The sequence below is a fragment of the Fusarium flagelliforme genome (genome assembly GCF_020744385.1).
Source record: "Fusarium flagelliforme strain FIESC 12 MPI-CAGE-AA-0113 chromosome Unknown B0J16scaffold_5, whole genome shotgun sequence".
Lineage (NCBI taxonomy): Eukaryota > Fungi > Ascomycota > Sordariomycetes > Hypocreales > Nectriaceae > Fusarium > Fusarium flagelliforme.
In genome coordinates, this window is record NW_025763507.1 from 3,453,565 (window position 1) to 3,472,570 (window position 19,006).

Genomic DNA, 19,006 nt, shown 5'->3' on the forward strand with positions numbered 1-19,006 from the left:
TGTTAATGGGTTTCAATGGTTGGTTTAGCTTGGTTGAAATGTTTAGGGCCGTGATATGTAGTAATTCTAACTTTATTGTATTTATGTCATATTGAAACATCGGTGAAACGACGTGATAAAGCGTCCTCAGCAGTTACCCAAGCGCCATTGCTGTTGCTTTGCGATTCCTCATCCCATACCAGCTTCTTCTCGATGCCAACATTTATATAACATGAAGCATCTCTAAAAACACCTTGACGCACCCGAAACACTAGACATAAATCATGTGACAGCGGTATTGTCGTACAAGCTCTGCTAATGTCGACATCGATAAGGACAGGCTTGACTACTTCCGGGGTTTCAATCCACTGATCTACCTGGCTTCCAACTAGACACTTTATTTCCTTTTTCTTGCTATTCAAGACAGTTTTGACACTGATGAGGAATGGTGGTAGTTGTGCCTCTGATCTTCGGTCTCGGAAGACAACAAGCACTGTCGGTACAGTCCCGATTGAACTGTTGAATCTTTCTAAAATATGGGCCTGCGCTCGCAAGTCTGGTAATGGAAGCACCATGTTTTCTGGATAATCGCTGCTGAGAGTATAGTCGGCGTGTTCAAGAGGTAGCGAACGAAATTTGAAGGTTAGAGATCCTGTTAATGACGTTTGAGAAGAGGGATATGACATTTCCAATGGGACGTATGCTTTGATGAGTATAGTCTCGGGCGGATCAGCCGGTGGCCCTTTTATGCTATTTTCAGAGTCGAACTGTCTCAGCCTATAGACAGACTCGTTTTCTGCCTTCTCATCGTCATCTTTCAGACATAGACGTAGCGGCATTAAGCGAACTCTGAACCATCGGCATCGATACGCATGTTCCACCCTCTGATATCCCACGGAGGATAGCTTCTTGATCGGTATCGCGATGTAACCATCTTTGTTCCAGCATCGTAGTATGGCAAGCAAACACATAACCTTCATCCCTTTGGAGTCTTGCCGAGCCGGAGTGATGACAAGGCCGTGATCAACAGCCTTTACTGGGTGTACATTTTTAGAGAATCGGACAGTCCCAACAACGTCGACTTTGTCGATGCCACAAAGGATGTCTTTTGGGTTGACGGGTAGCGGACATAGCCTGACCAGTGTTGCTGACAAACTAATGTTCTGCTTCACTATGTCATATGGTGAATGACTACCAGGAAAGTCTTTTGGCGTCATGATATCGTGCGAATCTCTGAAGCAAAGAACCGATGGTGCTAGCAGGCCAAGAAAACGAAAGCCCCGTGATGAAGCTCCTTCACTAGCGGTATAGCCTTGATCCTCCAAAGGTTCTGTAGACCAGGCGAATAACGAGTCATCGTTAGAGAGCTTCATAATCTCCATCTGAAGCCGATAAAAAGCCTTTTGACCTTCGCCATATATGAGAGGCATATTGACGTCGAAGAGACCTAAAAGAGAGTATGCCTGGTCTTCGAGCCTCGTAGTCTGTCGCATGGAAGCCCACGACATGATCATAGCAACACTGACATGAGACCACGTATGCTTTCGCAAAGTAGTCACATCGATCTTTGTAACCGCCGATATCGTCGAGCTCAAACTAGCTTTCGTACCGACTTCTTGCCAGTCATCTGCACAGAATATTACTTCATGCGGCGCAAGTAACTCCTGCAGTGTCCAACCACGAGTAAACCACCGACTCCGACGAAAAGCAGAATCCTGAGCCACAGGATTTTCTGTACTGGGTACATCATCCAGATAGACGTAACATGCCGCAGAGTCACGATACCACTGGAACATGGAGTTGATAGCCTCTGACAATTCTGCGCTTGACGTTTTGTCTATGCAGCATGTGTCTATCCAGGCATAATCAAATCCCTCATTCCTAGCTTTGGCGCAGAAGTCGATAATTTTTCGATATCCTTTTGACTCTTCTGACAAAGGAAGCAAACCTGTCATCTGTTGATAAGAGACTTCCTCGTTTGTCCATACGTGTGAGAGGATGGCGTATGTTGGGACTCCCCGACCTAGGTCTCCGACGAAGGATTCGAGCTCGAGGGACTCGACATTGATGAGGCGCATGATACTAGTAGGACGAGAGGGTCAAGGCTTTCCAGCATCATACAGGCATGTGGATTGGCTTTTCGACGAGTCTATTGACACAAATGGGCGAGATATCGTGAGTGCAGTAGAAATGTCTAGCAGTTCCATTCTCGATTGTGGGCTTATGCAAGGAACTAAAATCTCACGACACACGTGATTGGCCGAAGGTAGCGCTATCGACTGTTGAGATCTCAGGCTGATCTCCCCACATGAGATCGAATTTATGACATCTGATGAATTACGCATAGCTTTTGAATTTTGTGCTGTAATATCTTCAAGCTCCGTACAGATGACATGTATCCCGGAGTTTGGCGTTAAGAGTGCCGGTCAACTGTAGCATATTGGAAAACAATGACGTGCGACCCCAAGACCCCATTATTCACTGTAGCTAGTTGCACTGCCTCAATCTAGAGCAGTGATGAAATCTGTCGATCGGTAAAACAACACCACTAGGCTTTTAATCTGGGAACCATCAAATTAGACAGCTTCTAATCCAAATTGCCTATTACGGATAGGGCTGAGAGGATCGCGCTTCGCCATCTTACTTCTCATGTCGGCGATGTCGCTTATACCCGTCATCAGCTTACGTGAGAGTATAGCCTGGTATGCGGCTCGGCCACCCACGTGTCGGGACTTTACCTATGAACGTTGATTGGCCGTCTTGATCAATACTGGAACACGAAACGACAGTTAAGTCAATGTTGGCTATTGCTTTCCGGAATATCGGCAGATATCGAAGTTGACATGCGGATCAAGCGGGATGCAGAACTCTATTTTGTTTATGCCAAGCAAATCGGGTGCCTTTCATTTCTTAGCCATCCTTTCGGGATCATTGCGGCTCGGTGCAGGTTGCAATAGCCTTGCCGCTTATCCGCAGGAGAAGTTGTATAAGAGATCATTCATCGCTGGTAGAGAAAGTGCCACTACTTCACTTGCACCTCACTTCCATCTTTATTCAATCTCACATCATGATGTATCTCAACCTTCTTTTTCTCGCGTTCACCTGCGCTCAGGCATATCCTAAGCCTGGAAACCCTCCAGGAGCATTGTACTTTCTAGACAGTGACCCTCACGGGGCCTCCGTTGTGTCGTTTCCCATGTCAGCAGATGGTTCTCTGGGCAAGCCACTCAGGACTTCGACAGACGGAAAAGGCCTCATCGGCGTCAACGTCAACGGCTCCGTTGCAGTCGGTGAGTTCAGAAGCTTAATATGTACCTGCAGTGCTGATGAGTCGTTCAGATCCATTGTTCTCTCAAGGTTCCATCATCGTGGATGGAAACCTTCTCCTCACAGTGAACGCCGGCTCCAACACTCTAGCCACATTCGACATCCCAGAGGACGACCCAGCCCACCCTGTCCTGATGGGCAAGCCAGTTGACACTGTTGGCACTACCCCCAACACAGTTGCTTACTCTCGCAAGCACAACATAGCCTGCGTCGCAAACACGGGTACCAAGCCTGGAGTCCAATGCTTCAGTGTTTCCAGCTCTCACGGGATTAAGCCAGTCGGTGGTCTCAGACCCCTTCCGATTTTGAACCAGACAAACCCAATCACTGGAGTGCCCAATACTGCTTCGAACATCCTCTTCAATCCTTCTGAGACAGCTCTCTTCGTTGCTATCAAAGGCGATGGGATGACTTCTGGCTATATCTACGCTTACAAGATCGAGAACGGTGCTGTTAGCGAAGAAGCTGTCGAGTCTCGACCTGAGAACCTCCCACTTCCTTTTGCTATCAGTTTCGTGGACGATTACTCTGCTCTCGTCGCCACGCCCGCTTACGGTGCTGCATTTGTGTCTATCGCCAAGGATCTCAGTGTTACTACTGACGCTATCGTCAACGTCACTGGCCAGATGGCGACTTGCTGGACTGCTAAGTCTACCGATACTGGGTCGATCTACCTACTCGACGCAGGTGTACCAGATGTTTATGCAGTTAATACTGAGACTAAGGCCCTGAGCCGTACTCTTCCTGGCTTTGACCAAGGCATGGGCACTTTTGATGGTACTATTGTGGGATCTAAGCTGTATGCACTCCAGGCAGCTCCTGCTGTTGCAATCTTGGACCTTGAAGATCCTTCTTACGGTCCGGACGTTGTTGATTTGAATGGGTTTGGTGGTCGCTCCTCTTGGACTGGTATGGCGGCCTACCCTTAAGAGCCATAGCATGGGTCGCTATTGGTTTATTGGCAGGACATTGACTGGGAGTATTTCGTCTATTGCCTCTTATGGTGCTTGGTAGTCTTGGCTATCTGAGCTGACGAATCGGTCGAGAAATACATAGCATGTCTACAATTTAGCCGAAATAGAATATCTTTACGTATCTCGCCCCCAGTGTTCACATTCTCTCTCACACATCGCCGCTTATCTGTAGATAAGAGCCATCCACTGATAACATCCGTAAGCGCAGCACATCTCCACACCAAACGACCCCAAACTTCCTCATTCGGAAGAATAGAGCGAGATGACCTCTAATTACGAAATTCCTTCTGCCTAATACCACCAAAAGATCTTTATAATAATCAACCAGCGAAAAGACTCTCTTTCTCAATAGTTCCAAGATTCAAGCCTCAATGCCTGGTGTACCAAAGGTAGAACGATGTCAAGGATGCAAGCGGAGAAGAGTCAAGGTAAGCCTCTGACATCATACCTGTTCTTGTGCTGATACCAGAAGTGCGATCTGGATTGGCCGACTTGCACGCCATGCAAGAGATTGAAACTTGTTTGTTCGGGACCTTCGAGTTTGCATAAGTTTATTGTCAATGGATCTCACTCTTCTCAGCCCGAGGAAGGTTCGTCTCCGTCAGCTAGCGCGAGCGTGGCTGCGAAGGATGCTACAGGGCCGTGGCTTAAGATCCGCAACTACAAGCCCAAAGAAACGAACAGTACCAATAGAAATGCACCTGGGTATGGTTTCTTCCGTCTCTCGCGGCAACCTTCTTCAACGCCCACCGAACGCCTCTCATCTTATCTCATCACCCAATCATCCAAATCTCCGGACTTGATCGTCAATCTAGCATATCTTAAACATCTTCCCCGACGCCTGAGCGAAAGTCCAGTCTTGACGAACTGTCTCAACGTCTTCTGCAATTGTTGGTCAAATTTTCAACGCGGTCTTCCTCCAGCGCAGCTCATCGATGCGCGGCTATATGGGTTAGCCTTGAGAAGTCTACATGCCGCGCTAAATGGACCTGCACAGCTTCGCGTTGAGACATTGACGGCGATGGCGCTTTTACAGAGAATTGAAGTGCTGTTTGATGTGGAGAGAGGGAATCATCAGACTATTCATTCGGGTGGGATGATTCCGCTCATGATTAAGAAGGGACCACCGAGTTTGGATGATCCGCTTGATATGCACTTGGCGCATGAAGTGCAAACCACGTTGGTAGGTCTTAGATTCTGGAAACTGTTGATAGAATGTTTTGCTGACATAACTGAAGGCTGTGCATTGGCTTGTCCATCGTGGTGATAATTTCATGCTGCGCTCGCCGTGGATCGAACGACTTCAAGAAGGGGCTAAGAGGCTAGGCCTTGAAGACAACAACAAGTCTGACCTCAATCTTTCCTCATTCGTCGTAGATGCCGCCATTGGTCGATGGCCCGAGTTTCTCCATGAGATGAACGACGTTCACAGTAACGATGACCCCATCGCAGCTCAAGGCTATGCAAAAACTCTCCAGGCACGATTGAAACATCACTTCGATCAAGTCTACAGATTAACAGCGCCAGTTTTGAAAAAGGCAGCAGAGCAACGACTCATACGAGACATCCCAGGCGGCGACACACCTAACGGCTTTGCATACGAATTCGCCACCTTAAAAGCCTTCGACCTATCCTTCTCATATTGCACAGTATGCCTCATCCTCAAACTCATGATCCACAGTCTAAACGTCTTCCAAAACATCCAAGACGAAACAGTCTGGTCCGAGTACTGTTTGTACTGCTCGCAAATGACAAAGTACATACCCTATCTTCGTAATCAGGGCCAACTTGGCGCTATGCTTTACATTTCGTCATTCTGTCTTGCTTTTGAAGGGGCTACCGAGACAGAGCGGGTATACATGCGGCAGTTTATTCTCTGGACAGATGATTATAGGCAGAGGTTTCCACGTGGGGAACAGGAGGCTGATGACTACTTCATCTATGTTTCGAAGGCCTTGACTGGTCGTCGGAACTTTGTTTTGACTCCTAGGAAGGATTTGCATGAATAGATAGATGCTGATAAACATTTTCGGTCAAGGTGGGATATCTGCATCCCACTTGACTCCGATGTTGTAGGGTAGGCCTTAATTGAACTGCCGTTTTGATAACCGCTGATACTACATCGTGTATGCTGGCCGCTTTAGAGTTTGACGGGCTACCCGATCGTAGATTTTATCCGATGTTTATCACGTATTCCTCGTAAAAAGGCCTAACGCCTCAATCATGAACTCTATCGCCTTCCCAATACAGCAGTTCGAAATATCATTCATCTCATCCCACTCGGGTGATTGCCACCACGACAAATCGTATACGGAGCAGGGTAGGCATACGATCGAAGAACCCTGAGCCGATTACCTATAGCGCGTTGAAACGGAATAATAATGGACTCTCCGCGGAAGACGGATGTCGAGACAGATTTGGTCAATGGAAGCACCTGACGATAAGTTCCCCGACAATGACATGCAGCGCCCTTTCTTTTTTCCCCAACGGTCAAGAGTTTCAGATTCAAGACCTGGAACCACCAACGTAATCAAAAGCCAGGTACTAATCAAAGCTCATTGCTTTTGCTACAACGTTGGTCCAGGCTTTCGCAATGCGAAAATTGCTTCTCTCCTTGGTGACATCTTGGGCCGTTATGACCAAGGGTTCACCGTTTCAGAACGGTGGATAAATTCGTGTAAGGCTACATCTAACAACCACTAACAGACCGCGGAGCACGCCGTCTCCTTGCTGTGGACAAGACTCCACTATCACCGTAGCATTGCAGTGTCAAGTCAACAAGGGGACCCTGTTATAAAAGAAGGGATGCCAAGCTTTAGCTTGAAGAAATGTGAGGGAAAAAACCAGGTTTTAGACGAACGGCCCTTACAGAAAGAAAGTTTCGGTTAATTATCCAGAGAAGGAGCAACATCGTCGATCCCCGTCGAGATGGAAAAACTCCCTTCAAACTCAATCTTTGTGCAAAAAAACTCAATCGTAATGGCGCACGGGAGCGGAAAGTGAGTATGGACACTAGGGAGATTAGCGTCTTAATATTAATAGAATTAGATCCGGGAAAAGGACCGCTGGAAAAATGAGGCCCGAAATTGAATCGTGAGTAAGAATAATCGTGTTTGCATATGGGTTATTGCTTTTTAATGCTACATCAACGGACTACGCTATTCTGTATGTATAGGTACTATTCTGGATTAAGAGTGCTTGAATGTAGGCGCCCTCTTCTGGAGGAACGACTGGATACCCTCCTGGAAATCATTCAGGCCAAAAGTAGAGTAGTAAAGCGCCTTCTCATGGGTCATCCCAGCACTAAGCGTACTGTTTTCCACTGCATACGAGTTAGTGTCGGTGGATCACCAGCAGATAAGATAACATCTGAGACATACCTGTCAAGACAGCTTGCTTAGCCGTTTTGATAACCGGGCCCGAAAGTCTAGCGATCTTTTCAGCTAGAGCAGTAGCGGCGGGCAAAACCTCTGCCTTGGGGAACACCTTGGTAACAACTCCAAGACGCTCAAACTCTGCACCGCTGGCAGGTTCGCCTGTCAATACGAATTCCATTGCCTTTGATGTCACATGTCAGTTGTAATTCATGCAAGGTGGCCTGAGATTGCGTAGTAGAACTAACCTTGTGCTTGCCCAGGGCACGTGCCAGACGCTGTGTACCCCCAGCTCCAGGGATCGTTCCAATCTTGACCTCGGGGAGGCCAAACATGGCGTCTTCGGCGGCGTAGATGATGTCGCACTGCAGAGTGAAATGAGCTTAACTGCTACACATATATGTGATATACCGGGACTTACAGCAAGAGAAATCTCAAAACCACCACCCAACTAACACATCATTAGCATCAAGATTATCTTCGTAGTAATGTACTCACAGCATAGCCTACAACGGCAGCAATGATCGGCTTGGTGAATCGATCAAGCGCATCGGTCAAATCCTTGAGAAAGGCGATCTGGTGTGCCTTGGAAGTAGACAGCTCAACTAGCTCGTTGAGATCCATCCCCGCTGCCACCATCGTTAATCACTGGTGGAACAAGACACGGCACTGATCGTCAGGAACTTACCGCAGAAATGGCCCTCTGGTCCACCAGTCAGAACCACGGCGCGCACCGTCTCCACCGAGTCGAGGTAGGCCAAAGTGGCCACGATCTCATCAATGGTCTTCAGAGCAAAGGCATTGCGCTTTGCAGGTCTGTTGAACTGGATGGTTGCAACGCCCGTCTCTTCGACGATGGAGAGCTTGAGGTCTGTGAGATTGTCCATTGTGACGGATATTCTTGGCGTAGGTAAATAAGAGTGAGAAAAAGAAAAGATGATGATGCAAAACTGTTTCTGTGTCCAAAGATCAAGTTTAAGTTCAACTTTGTTGACCATGCAATAGACCTGGTCCCTACGAATAGCTGCTCGTATAAAAAGTAAAGACTCGAGTTTCGACCAAGTGGACTGTCACAGGTCCCGGAACGGTCGTTTCGGCATTTGGAGTAGGCGAGTCCGTCGATCCCTTCTGTCAACGGTTTTGTATACCCGTTTAGGTTGATGACAACTCTCTGAGTAATGTCAGTGCGTTCTTCACAAAAACGGAAGTTCGTCTTGACAGCTGCCAGCTTTTGCGAATAAACCCTTGTCAAGCAACCGTTTCAGGGACCCCCTGGAGTCACCCCCACTCCGAACGGTACGCTAAACGTCAACTGCATTTACTCCGTTTCGTTTTGGGACATGACAACAATAACGGTCCCTGAAAATCTTACTGGGCAATCAGCTTTCAAGGCACAGCTAATGCGATCAAGCTCTCAAGTTCCAGCTCCGGTCTTGGCGAGTTGCTTTTCCACGGAGGTCCACTGTCCATGTTCCAAAAGATCTAACTACTGCAACCTTATCCTGCAGAGGTCCACTAGGTAAATACACAAGGGATAATTAATGGAGCTGTATTATGATTCGTGTCAGGGCAGGGCTGTTGATGTACGAGATGCCGAGGCGATAGAATAGGACAAAGAAGTTTCTTGCTTCCGAAACAGTTCACGGAACAGGGAGTGGGCAGCGGTAATTTATCCTGTTCGGAGAAGAAGCTGGTTTGGTTAAGGCAACTTCCGTAAGCCAAGAATACAGCTTGTGTCTGGCATACATTACTTAAGTGCTTTTGTTCCCCATAACGCAAATACCTTTGTGATGTGGTTCCTGGTGTCGTCGATCTTGTTCTAATCCAAACACTCGTCACCATGTCTTCTTATTCTTCTTTTAGCTCCATCGAGAGCCTGTCCCTGGAGGATAGACAATTATTCAACGAATTCAGCAAGGGTCCCGAGGTCCCTATTCCTTTCGAGGTCGCACATCATGCATTCGAGGCGGTTGCGCAGGCGCATCCTGATCTCGTCGCTGTTCGACACTACGATGGAAGCACAATCACATACGCGGAACTCGACCGACGAGCGAATATGTTGGCGAACGAACTTATTGCTACATATGGGCTGAGGATAGGTGATCGCGTGGTGTGTGTGTACTCACGATGTATTGAGATGGTGGTCTTCATCTTGGCTGTTCTCAAGGCTGGTGGACAATATGTGCCATTGGATGGTGGTATCGTCACAGATGATACTCTGGGCTTCGATATTGCCGACTCAGATGCCCCTGTTGTTTTGTGTCTGCCCAAGTTCTTTGAAAAGGTTGTGCGAAGCATTCCTGATGATAGACGGAATATGGTCAATGTTGTTGACCTTGATGGGAGCTCACCACTTTGGCACATGGGAAACCCATCAGATCCCATGGTTGAGGTCACTACAGACGACGGCGCATATGTTATCTACACATCTGGCACCACAGGCCGGCCCAAGGGCGTCGATGTGCGACATAGAGGTGTGACCAACACTCTACTAGCAGAGCCATCTAAACTTGGTATTCGACCTGGCAGGAACGTGGCTCAACAACTCAACGTCGCTTTCGATATGTGTAAGTCAATATCTCATCACCGCGAGAGAACATCTTTAACTGATATGAATAGGCGCATGGGAAATTCTAGGCACAATGATGAACGGTGGCACCCTCCACATCCGAGGCAGTGGTCTCGCTCCCTGGACAGAATGTCTCCAACGCTGCGACACCATCATCGCCACTCCCTCCGTCGTCCTCAAATACATGCCCAACCCCGAAGACTTCCCCAACGTCGACACCATCGCCGTCGGCGGCGAGCCCTGTCCTCTAGCACTCGCTGAGAAGTGGGCTCCTCACGTCAACTTCTGGAATGTATGCGGTCCTACAGAAATCAGCATGCTCAACACGGGTCATCTTCACAGACCCGGTATTCCATTGACAATTGGAAAGCCTAATCCTAATACCAATGTATATATTCTGGATGATGACGAGAATCCGGTGCCGATTGGTCAGCCGGGTGTTATGTGGGCTGGGGGTCCAGGTGTGTCGGCGGGTTACATCAATTTGCCTGAACTGACAGCTACACGATACAAATTGGACAAGTTCACTAACGACGGGTAAGTCCACTCAAACACACGTATTTCAATCTTTGCTAACATGAATTTAGACGAATGATGTTCAACACTGGCGATCTCGCCCAGTGGACCGAAGACGGCAGTCTCCTCCCCCTCGGCCGCAAAGACGACCAAGTCAAAATCCAAGGATTCCGCGTCGAACTCGACGGCGTCTCACGCTCCATCGAGACAACCCCCGGCGTAGTCAAAGGCTGCGCTCTCAAGATCGAAAACAGCCTCTGGGGGTTTTACTCAGCGCCCTCCAAGATCGACGAGACCAAGCTCAAGGCTGCCGTTGCCGTATCACAACCTTTCTACGCCGTCCCTTCAATCTGGAAATGGCTTCCCGTTCTTGAACTCACACCGAACGGCAAGGTTGATAAGCGCGCTCTGACGAAGATCGCTGAGCAAGGCGACGTGGTCGAGCCTGTTGGTCTTACGGTTATTGAGAAGGCTAGACCGCAGACCTTGTGGCCTTCTGCTGAGCGCATGATGTCCATGACTAGTTCCAGCGATGGAACTATCGTTGGAACAGATACCAGCGTGCGTGATCTCGAGAAGGATGATAAGCCGCTTGTGGATGAGTACAATGAGGAGGAGTTTCCTCTCCCCGAGAAGAGCGGCTTTCATGGATGGCGCTGGGTGCGACATACTGCCTTCTCAGCGTATCGCAAGTTGTTTGGCTTCATCTTTCTCACCAACCTTATTGTTCTTATCGCTTTGTTGGTGGATAGCCGGGATAACAATTACTATCCCAAGCCAACGCACGTCGCAACTGCCGTTGCTTCGAATCTTCTCGCCGCAGTTCTTATTCGACAGGAATACGTCGTCAACGCCATCTTCTTCACCTGCTCCCGAGTTCCAACATCTTTCCCTCTGTCTATCCGACGACACTTCGCGCGTGTATATCACAACGGCGGTGTTCACTCTGGCTGTGCTGTTTCTGCTACAGCTTGGTGGTTTATGTACACCATTTCCGTCAGCCGCGATTTCCTCAGCGAGAAGCACCCAGCTCAGATCAAGTCTGTCGTCCTCGCTTTGACATATATCATTCTGGGCTTCCTGTGCTTTATCCTCGGTATGGCGTATCCTTCTGTTCGCATGAAGATGCACGATCAGTTTGAGTGGGCGCATCGATTTGTCGGTTGGACTTCTGTTGCTCTTGTCTGGGCTCATGTTATTGTCTCGACTGCAGCATCTAGCACTGGACCTCTTGGACCAGCTTTGGCAGAGACCCCGACGATCTGGCTGCTTTCGCTCATTACACTGAGCATCGCTCTGCCATGGACCAGGCTTCGTCGCGTCAATGTCGTTCCTGAGCCTCTGTCCAAGCACGCTGTCCGTCTTCACTTCGACTTCGACACTCCTCCACCTTGCTCTTCTCGCGGTGTCCGTATCACCGATCGCCCTCTTGTCGAATGGCACGCCTTTGCCGCCATCCCCGAACCCAGCGGAAAGGGCTTCTCAATCGTCGTGTCTAAGGCCGGTGACTGGACCAAGCGCATCATAGAGAAGCCCCCAACCTCTATTTGGACACGAGGAACACCTGCCTCCGGAGTTCTCGCCATCGCACCTCTCTTCAAGAAGGTCGTGCTTGTCGCTACTGGCTCTGGTATCGGACCTTGCTTACCAGTCATCATGGAGCGTCGCGTCCCATGCAAGGTAGTCTGGTCCACCAAGAACCCCCTTACAACCTACGGCCAAGGTATCATCGACACAATCACGGCCTGCGATCCCGACGCTACCATCTGGGACACTGATAAAAAGGGTCGACCCGATATGGTGAAGTTGGCCTATCAGGCGTATAAGGAGAGTGGCGCTGAGTGCGTTTGTATTATTTCCAACAGATCTGTTACAGCGAAGGTGGTGTATGGATTGGAAACTCGTGGTGTTCCGGCGTATGGGCCAATTCTTGATTCTTAAACGACCGGATTGGAAATTGCTTTTTTCTTCTCTTTTTTTATTGTACTGTACCAGCCAGCAATTGTTTATTACTCACGACGAGGTTTTCTTTAATTACGTTCTTTTGGATATAGGTAACCGGTAAAAATAATACATAGTCCAGCCATCCTGTCATTGAGCCCACTTAGTGATGTCAACTCCACCAGTCCCAGCTTGCACGTGTGAAGCCGCATCAATGTCTGCCAATGACATACGTAACAAGGTCCGAATTAAGGGCCTGCTATGGCAGCCACTGCATTGAAGGGCTTCCGTCTTCACGTCATGAGCTGCAACGCCGAAGAAGTGGCTGGTTATATGGGTACAATATGGCCGGAGCCCTCCGTCACCCGCTCGGCAACCCCATGGGGAGCAACCACAGAGATTAGATATTGGGCACGCATCATGACACGCGTCCAACCACTGAACAATTCCAACTGACATACGCGGTCGATCTCAATTCTAGACCAGCGTCTGTGCGCCTTTCTCGTCGATGCCTAAGGGAGACAGTCGGTGACCAGAACATGCGACTTTCATCCAGAGATCAACCAATCAACTAATACTATCGGTCCAGATCTCGATGCTAACCGCTTTATCAAGGTTATCGGTGCCACTTTTGCCGTGTCCGGATCGCCGACTTGTCAAAGATAGCGCGACCCGCCGAGCCTCCCGTCCGCCCCGGGCCCGGCTGTCGGGAACCGTCACCCCTGACGTACAGACATTTTTCGTATAAACTCGCCCTTATCGGCCCACAAAATAAAGTCATTCTTTTCCCCAGAATCTTTTACTTTCTACTTCCCTTGATCACCATTGATGGATCACTGTTAAGATGAAGCCAGTAGATGACATCTTCCTCGAAGCTGAGCCCACGGTGGCGGAAGAACTCACGCAATGTATTCCCACGAAAGATGGCACACTACGATATTTGACGTCTTTGTTTCCCTGTTTTGGTTGGCTTCCACGATATAATTGGCGCTGGCTTGTCGGTGATAGCATTGCTGGTCTTACTGTTGGGCTTGTCGTTATTCCTCAAGCTATGGCGTATGCGCTATTGGCTACGTTACCGCCTGACTTTGGGCTATATACTTCCTTCGCTGGTGCAGCGACGTATTGGCTTTTTGGAACGTCGAAGGATATCGTTATCGGAGTACGTTAAACTGCCTCCTCTTTCATTGAGCTTCACTGACTCGTGTTGTTAGACTACAGCCATCGGCTCCTTACTAGTCGGAGAAGTCATCTCGCACGTCCATGAAGCACGACCGGATACATACACAAGCGTCGAAATAGCCAAAACACTGTCATTCATGACCGGCCTTATACTCTTCGCATTGGGTCTTCTTCGTCTTGGCTGGCTTGTAGAAGTCATCCCATACATCCCCGTATCAGCGTTTATTACAGCAGCCAGCATCATCATTATGTGCACACAACTACCAGTCCTTCTGGGCATCCCCGGTATCAACACACGAGAGAAGCCATACGAGGTCTTTATCGCGACGATGAAGAATCTCCCCAATACGAAGCTTGATGCTGCTATTGGTATCACCTGCTTAGTGTTGTTGGAGTTGGCAAAGTACACTTTTACAAAGTTGGAGGCGCGTCAGCCTGCGAGAAAACGACTTTGGTCGATTATGTCTTCTCTGCGTCTCACGTTTGCGATGATATTGTATACACTTGTTAGCTTTCTTGTCAACCGAAACTTGTCGGAGGATGAAAGCAAGTTTCGAATTGTCGGCCACATTAACCAAGGTACGTCAACTCTCCATTGTTATCACGAGAATCGTCTACTAACTTACATCAGGCTTCATTCATGCCGGTCCACCAGAACTCAAGCCAGATCTTATCGGTGTTATCTTACCCCAAAGCCCTATTATTCTTGTGATTCTCATCGTCGAGCATATCGCTATTGCCAAGAGCTTTGGTAAGAAGCTGGGTTACGATGTTGTCCCATCACAGGAAATCATGGCTCAAGGAACCGCCAACATACTCGGACCCTTCTTGGGAGGTTACTCAAGCACTGGTTCATTCGGCGCATCAGCTGTCTTGTCCAAAGCTGGAGTGAGAACACCACTAGCTGGACTCTTCAGCGCATTCATGCTACTTCTTGCACTTTACGCCCTGACAGGAGTGTTCTACTTCATTCCCAGAGCAGCGCTGGCTGGACTTATCATTCATGCTGTTTCCAATCTTATTGCTTCGCCTTCTACAGTTCGCAAGTATTGGCATCTGTCGCCATTTGAGTGCATTATCTGGGTCATTGGCGTTGTTATGGCTGTCTTTACCGGACTGGAACCAGCCATTTACACTACAACAGGTCTCTCATTCCTCCTTTTGCTTGTTCGCATTGCACGAACGCGAGGCGAGTTCTTGGGCAAAGTTGAAGTTGAGCAGACCAATGATGCGTCAGAAATCCCGGATGGAAAGCCCTCTACTCGTGACATCTACTTGAGCCTGGACCGAAACGATGCTTCCAACAAGGACATCTTGGTGGAAGGCCCAGGCGGCGGAGTTCTTATCTACCATTTCCCCGAAGGCCTGAACTATCTTAACCAGGCACAACATCTCAAGAATTTGACAGATTATGTCTACACTCACACAAGACGTCCAGACGAAGAGCAATTAGATAAAAAGGCTGAGGCTCTTTGGTGCGACACATCCGGGTTGTGCAAACACGACAACGAGCTACCCGTACTACGCGCCATCGTCATAGACTGCTCAACAATTAATAATATTGACATCACCAGCGTTCAAGGCCTGGTCGATGTCAAGAATGCTTTGGATCGCTGGGCAAGTCCATCTACGATACAATGGCATTTCGGCGGCCTACACAACCGCTGGGCACGACGCGCTCTAGCAGCCGTCGGCTTTGGCCAAACCAGTACAGAAAACAATCCCTTGATCGCAAGCTGGGCAGCAGTACCCAGTATAACCTCCTCCTTTGGAGAAGCGACGGAAGGCGACCACAGAAGACAGGATGATGAGAGTTCAATTGGCACACGACACAATGACTTCAGCGGCGACAAAAAGCTCCGGCCAATGTTTGCAGTGGACAGACCTTTGTTCCACGCTGATCTTGGCGAAGCGGTGAGTGCGGCTTTGAAGTACGCGCGTAAAAGCGAGTGCCGTTCCCATTCGCACACCGACTCGGAGTAGAAGCTTATCGGGTGGATTTGTCCGACTACCGAGCCGCCGGATGGTCCGGGGTTTGGTGGGTATCGGGCATTTGATCTACCGGCTGTAGTCGGTGTCTAAATCTATTAAACAGAGTTCGGGGTCCACTTGGCGTTGAAAAAAAGGGGAGGTTAGAACAATAATCTAGACAGCGATGAATTAATTAATTAGTAATTGAAGATATTTTATAGCCTCTACTTTCTCCTTAAGATGGTTGTGTTGTGCTCACAGACTTGGCGTAAACATTTCAGAGACAGTGACAACATGACAAGCTTATTGACCGGGGCCATTTTCGGCACGGGTCTCACCCTCTCGGGCGTGGCAAACCCACAAGTTATCAGTGATCAATTCAACCTCTCCGACTTCCACATGCTCGCCACCTTCCTAACAGCCTCCGCGACGAGTGCCGTCGTCTTCTCGGCTTACAACAAGATATCCACGTCCCAAATCCCTGCCAAATCAACTTCCAGGCTCGGCCGATACAACGGCAACCTAATCGGCGGCGCAATGATCGGTCTGGGGATAAGCTTAACCGGCGCATGTCCCGGAACGGTCCTCGTGCAGGCGACGGCCGGCATTGGGCACAGCAGGTTGCTCGCGTGCACATGTTTCCTTGCAGGGATTGTTTGGGTCAAGATCAAGCCGCTGCCGCTGCCGCCGACGAGCCCCGCCGAGAATAACACTTTGATGCTTATTACCGGATGGTCGGCGAACAAGGTTCTTGTCGCGTATGAGATTACGTTGTTGGGTATCTTGGCTGCTATCTTGGCTGTGGCGCCGCGTAGTGAAACATTGCTGCATCCGGTTGTCGGTGGGTTACTCATCGGTGCTGGACAGCTTGCTTCCGTTCTTTTCACGAAGAAGCCGGTTGGTGTGAGCGGTGCTTATGGAGAGTTTGGGAATATGTTCTGGGATCTTGTTAGTGGGAAGATGATCAAGTCAATCCCCGAGAGTATTCTATTCGCCGGTGGGATTATCGCGGGCTCTTGGTTGACTATGGCTCAAGTCCCTGCTATACGGGACGCTATGGTTAGCAGTCAAGAACAATCCCTGCCAAGACTACTCCTCGGAGGGGTTCTTCTGACTTTTGGTGCGCGTACAGCTGGTGGATGCACAAGTGGTCATGGTATCAGTGGTATGGCGAGCATGGGGGTCAGCTCTTTCATCACAATTGCCGCCATGTTTGGCGCCGGAGTTCTGCTGAGAGTAGTCTTTCCCTAATGGTCTTGTTTTCTCGGAAGTGTAAATATTTGCTTTGTATTAGTCCTATCATATAGTTTAGATGTTGGATTAGAATAGATATTTTAGACAAGTTAATGTCAGTACCTAAATCACATCTTTGGCTTTTGTTTATTATTGACGAGTGGGTCATTTAGCTATGATCGATATCGAGAAGTTATGACCTTGTCATCTTGTAAACGACTAAAATCACCGGCCTTGATCGAAATTGGTAGCTGTCTCTAACACCGCCGGGCAACACAGCTGAAGGAGTAGACACCTACAACCTATCTGGGGCTACAAGTGACTACCGTCTACAGTGGCAACATAACATAGAAAGGGATTTTCGAATCAACAATTTCTTCAGCACTTAACAAAGTAGAGACACGTTTATACAATACGAGATACATGTACAAGCCGACCAATTTCCATTGCCCTAGCTATACTACCAAGACGGAGTGACTAGCGGAAGATGAACCATCCTCACCCCCGAAGGACTGGGAGCAGGCAACCGTCCGCCCCTAATATTAACTTGTAACGAAGGATGAATCAATCTCGGCGCAGCCAACGTCGCATCACGCTTGCTTCTCATCTCAACAAACTCCTCCTCTTGCGTTCCATCCTTGAGGTGCTTATTATTCTGCCTGTGCTCCCTTACAGTGGCGAAAGGCACGGGAGCGTTGCGACCTTCTGGTGGGTAATCATGGCCAACCCAGATTTTGGTATCTTCGGGCAGTGCCAGCAGCTTGCGGCCTGACTTGAAGATGTCTTGGGCGCTGCCTCCAGGGAAGTCTGCACGGGCGGAGCCTATATCAACGTGAAAGATTGAGTCACCAACAAAGACATTGCCTGAGACAGTGTTAGTAAGAGTGCGATAGCGGAATGGTGGGACACCTACTACCAATGTGGTAGCCCATGTGGTCTGGTGTATGTCCAGGTAAATGAACAGCACGAGCAGTCAGTGCACCAATCGCAAACTCATCGTCATCCCTCCAGAGCGTATCAAATACAGTCTCGTATTCTTTACTCAAAACACCGTATTTGGCACCAAACAAGTCCTGTACCTGTTTGATGCGACTTCCGATGCCAATGGCCGGTTTCGAGCCCTGACTCTTTGCCAACACTGACTGGATGTAAGATGCTGCGGTCAAGTGATCGGCGTGGGCATGAGTTTCGAGGATCATATCGACGTGATATTCGTTATCTTCGACAGTCTTGAGTATCGCATCCGCTGACTCGGTTGTCACCGCCGCTTTGATGGGATCATAGTTCAGGACAGAGTCGATGATGACAGCCCTCTTTGTGTTGGGATCAGCAACAATGTATTGCCAAGTACACGTGACTGGCTCGAACAGAGGGTGAACAGTAGGCTCTGACATGTCTCTTGTATGAGTTGCAAAGCTAGCGCGGCGGGTTGTGTACTTGGGAGTGGAGAATCTTGACGAGTATTTGGGTTTGGATAAGTTTGATGAGGCACGCTTAGAGAGCTTGATTGCTGCTGTATCTCTTGTGATGACTCTCTGAGGTGAACAGAAGGTGGAATATTGTGGTTTTTGCTTGGTAGAATTTGCAATGAGTCTTGCGACAGATTTGTCACAAGTACACAACGCAGGTCTCCTGAACGACATGTTTTCGCTATGGAATACAAGGGATTGATAGTCAATAAACTAAACAGCGCTGTCAAGTGAAACGATAATTACAACTTCTAGTGACCGAGCCTCGGATTGCGCGGAAGTTTTACTTTAGATGTGTTTCTTCCTTGTCGGGGTCTTGTTTGGCTCCCGCGTTTAGTCGCCGACAGACAATAAGCTATCGCCGAATCGGGGATTGACTAACTGGGCCGATGTTGCGTGATAACCACGAAAAATAAAAAGCTGAAAGTCGGACCACTGATCAAGTCACCGTTCGTTGAATCGAACTATATT

The 19,006-nt window shown here is 48.8% G+C and overlaps 8 protein-coding genes across 8 annotated transcripts; 5 read left to right on the forward strand and 3 right to left on the reverse strand.

Moving 5' to 3' along the window:
* Positions 1–56: 56 nt before the first annotated feature.
* On the reverse strand, positions 57–2,544 carry B0J16DRAFT_345813 (heterokaryon incompatibility protein-domain-containing protein). The gene has a single exon (XM_046128333.1). The coding sequence runs from the start codon at positions 2,055–2,057 to the stop codon at positions 87–89; it is 1,971 nt and encodes a 656-aa protein (XP_045981882.1). The 5' UTR covers positions 2,058–2,544; the 3' UTR covers positions 57–86.
* A 470-nt stretch (positions 2,545–3,014) lies between these two features.
* Positions 3,015–4,406, forward strand: B0J16DRAFT_345814 (uncharacterized protein). Its single transcript, XM_046128334.1, has 2 exons — positions 3,015–3,269; positions 3,319–4,406. The coding sequence occupies exons 1-2, from the start codon at positions 3,047–3,049 to the stop codon at positions 4,233–4,235; spliced, it is 1,140 nt and encodes a 379-aa protein (XP_045981883.1). The 5' UTR covers positions 3,015–3,046; the 3' UTR covers positions 4,236–4,406.
* Positions 4,407–4,651: 245 nt separating this feature from the next.
* On the forward strand, positions 4,652–6,353 carry B0J16DRAFT_416511 (uncharacterized protein; the record flags this gene model as incomplete). Its single annotated transcript, XM_046133594.1, has 3 exons — positions 4,652–4,708; positions 4,753–5,463; positions 5,519–6,353. 3 exons carry the CDS (start codon positions 4,652–4,654, stop codon positions 6,287–6,289), a joined length of 1,539 nt encoding a protein of 512 aa, XP_045981884.1. The 3' UTR covers positions 6,290–6,353.
* A 1,055-nt stretch (positions 6,354–7,408) lies between these two features.
* Positions 7,409–8,541, reverse strand: B0J16DRAFT_416512 (ClpP/crotonase-like domain-containing protein; the record flags this gene model as incomplete). The annotated part of the gene is made up of 6 exons (XM_046133595.1): positions 7,409–7,602; positions 7,661–7,838; positions 7,903–8,019; positions 8,076–8,105; positions 8,153–8,283; positions 8,343–8,541. The coding sequence occupies 6 exons, from the start codon at positions 8,539–8,541 to the stop codon at positions 7,469–7,471; spliced, it is 789 nt and encodes a 262-aa protein (XP_045981885.1). The 3' UTR covers positions 7,409–7,468.
* A 953-nt stretch (positions 8,542–9,494) lies between these two features.
* On the forward strand, positions 9,495–12,680 carry B0J16DRAFT_401810 (uncharacterized protein; the record flags this gene model as incomplete). The annotated part of the gene is made up of 3 exons (XM_046132603.1): positions 9,495–10,221; positions 10,274–10,760; positions 10,811–12,680. 3 exons carry the CDS (start codon positions 9,495–9,497, stop codon positions 12,678–12,680), a joined length of 3,084 nt encoding a protein of 1,027 aa, XP_045981886.1.
* A 791-nt stretch (positions 12,681–13,471) lies between these two features.
* B0J16DRAFT_307742 (sulfate transporter family-domain-containing protein) lies at positions 13,472–16,054 on the forward strand. The gene is made up of 3 exons (XM_046124844.1): positions 13,472–13,842; positions 13,895–14,441; positions 14,494–16,054. The coding sequence occupies exons 1-3, from the start codon at positions 13,525–13,527 to the stop codon at positions 15,843–15,845; spliced, it is 2,217 nt and encodes a 738-aa protein (XP_045981887.1). The 5' UTR covers positions 13,472–13,524; the 3' UTR covers positions 15,846–16,054.
* A 73-nt stretch (positions 16,055–16,127) lies between these two features.
* On the forward strand, positions 16,128–17,084 carry B0J16DRAFT_386518 (uncharacterized protein; the record flags this gene model as incomplete). Its single annotated transcript, XM_046131578.1, has 1 exon — positions 16,128–17,084. One exon carries the CDS (start codon positions 16,128–16,130, stop codon positions 17,082–17,084), a length of 957 nt encoding a protein of 318 aa, XP_045981888.1.
* A 442-nt stretch (positions 17,085–17,526) lies between these two features.
* Positions 17,527–18,460, reverse strand: B0J16DRAFT_357023 (beta-lactamase-like protein; the record flags this gene model as incomplete). Its single annotated transcript, XM_046129510.1, has 2 exons — positions 17,527–17,930; positions 17,980–18,460. The coding sequence occupies 2 exons, from the start codon at positions 18,458–18,460 to the stop codon at positions 17,527–17,529; spliced, it is 885 nt and encodes a 294-aa protein (XP_045981889.1).
* Positions 18,461–19,006: the final 546 nt, after the last annotated feature.

Coding starts and splice junctions, on each gene's coding strand:
- B0J16DRAFT_307742 (XM_046124844.1), top strand. CDS start 13,525: ATGAAGCCAGTAGATGACATCTTCCTCGAAGCTGAGCCCACGGTGGCG. Junction 13,843..13,894: donor CGAAGGATATCGTTATCGGA/GTACGTTAAACT, acceptor TCGTGTTGTTAG/ACTACAGCCATCGGCTCCTT. Junction 14,442..14,493: donor TGTCGGCCACATTAACCAAG/GTACGTCAACTC, acceptor AACTTACATCAG/GCTTCATTCATGCCGGTCCA.
- B0J16DRAFT_345813 (XM_046128333.1), bottom strand. CDS start 2,057: ATGCGCCTCATCAATGTCGAGTCCCTCGAGCTCGAATCCTTCGTCGGA.
- B0J16DRAFT_345814 (XM_046128334.1), top strand. CDS start 3,047: ATGATGTATCTCAACCTTCTTTTTCTCGCGTTCACCTGCGCTCAGGCA. Junction 3,270..3,318: donor CAACGGCTCCGTTGCAGTCG/GTGAGTTCAGAA, acceptor TGAGTCGTTCAG/ATCCATTGTTCTCTCAAGGT.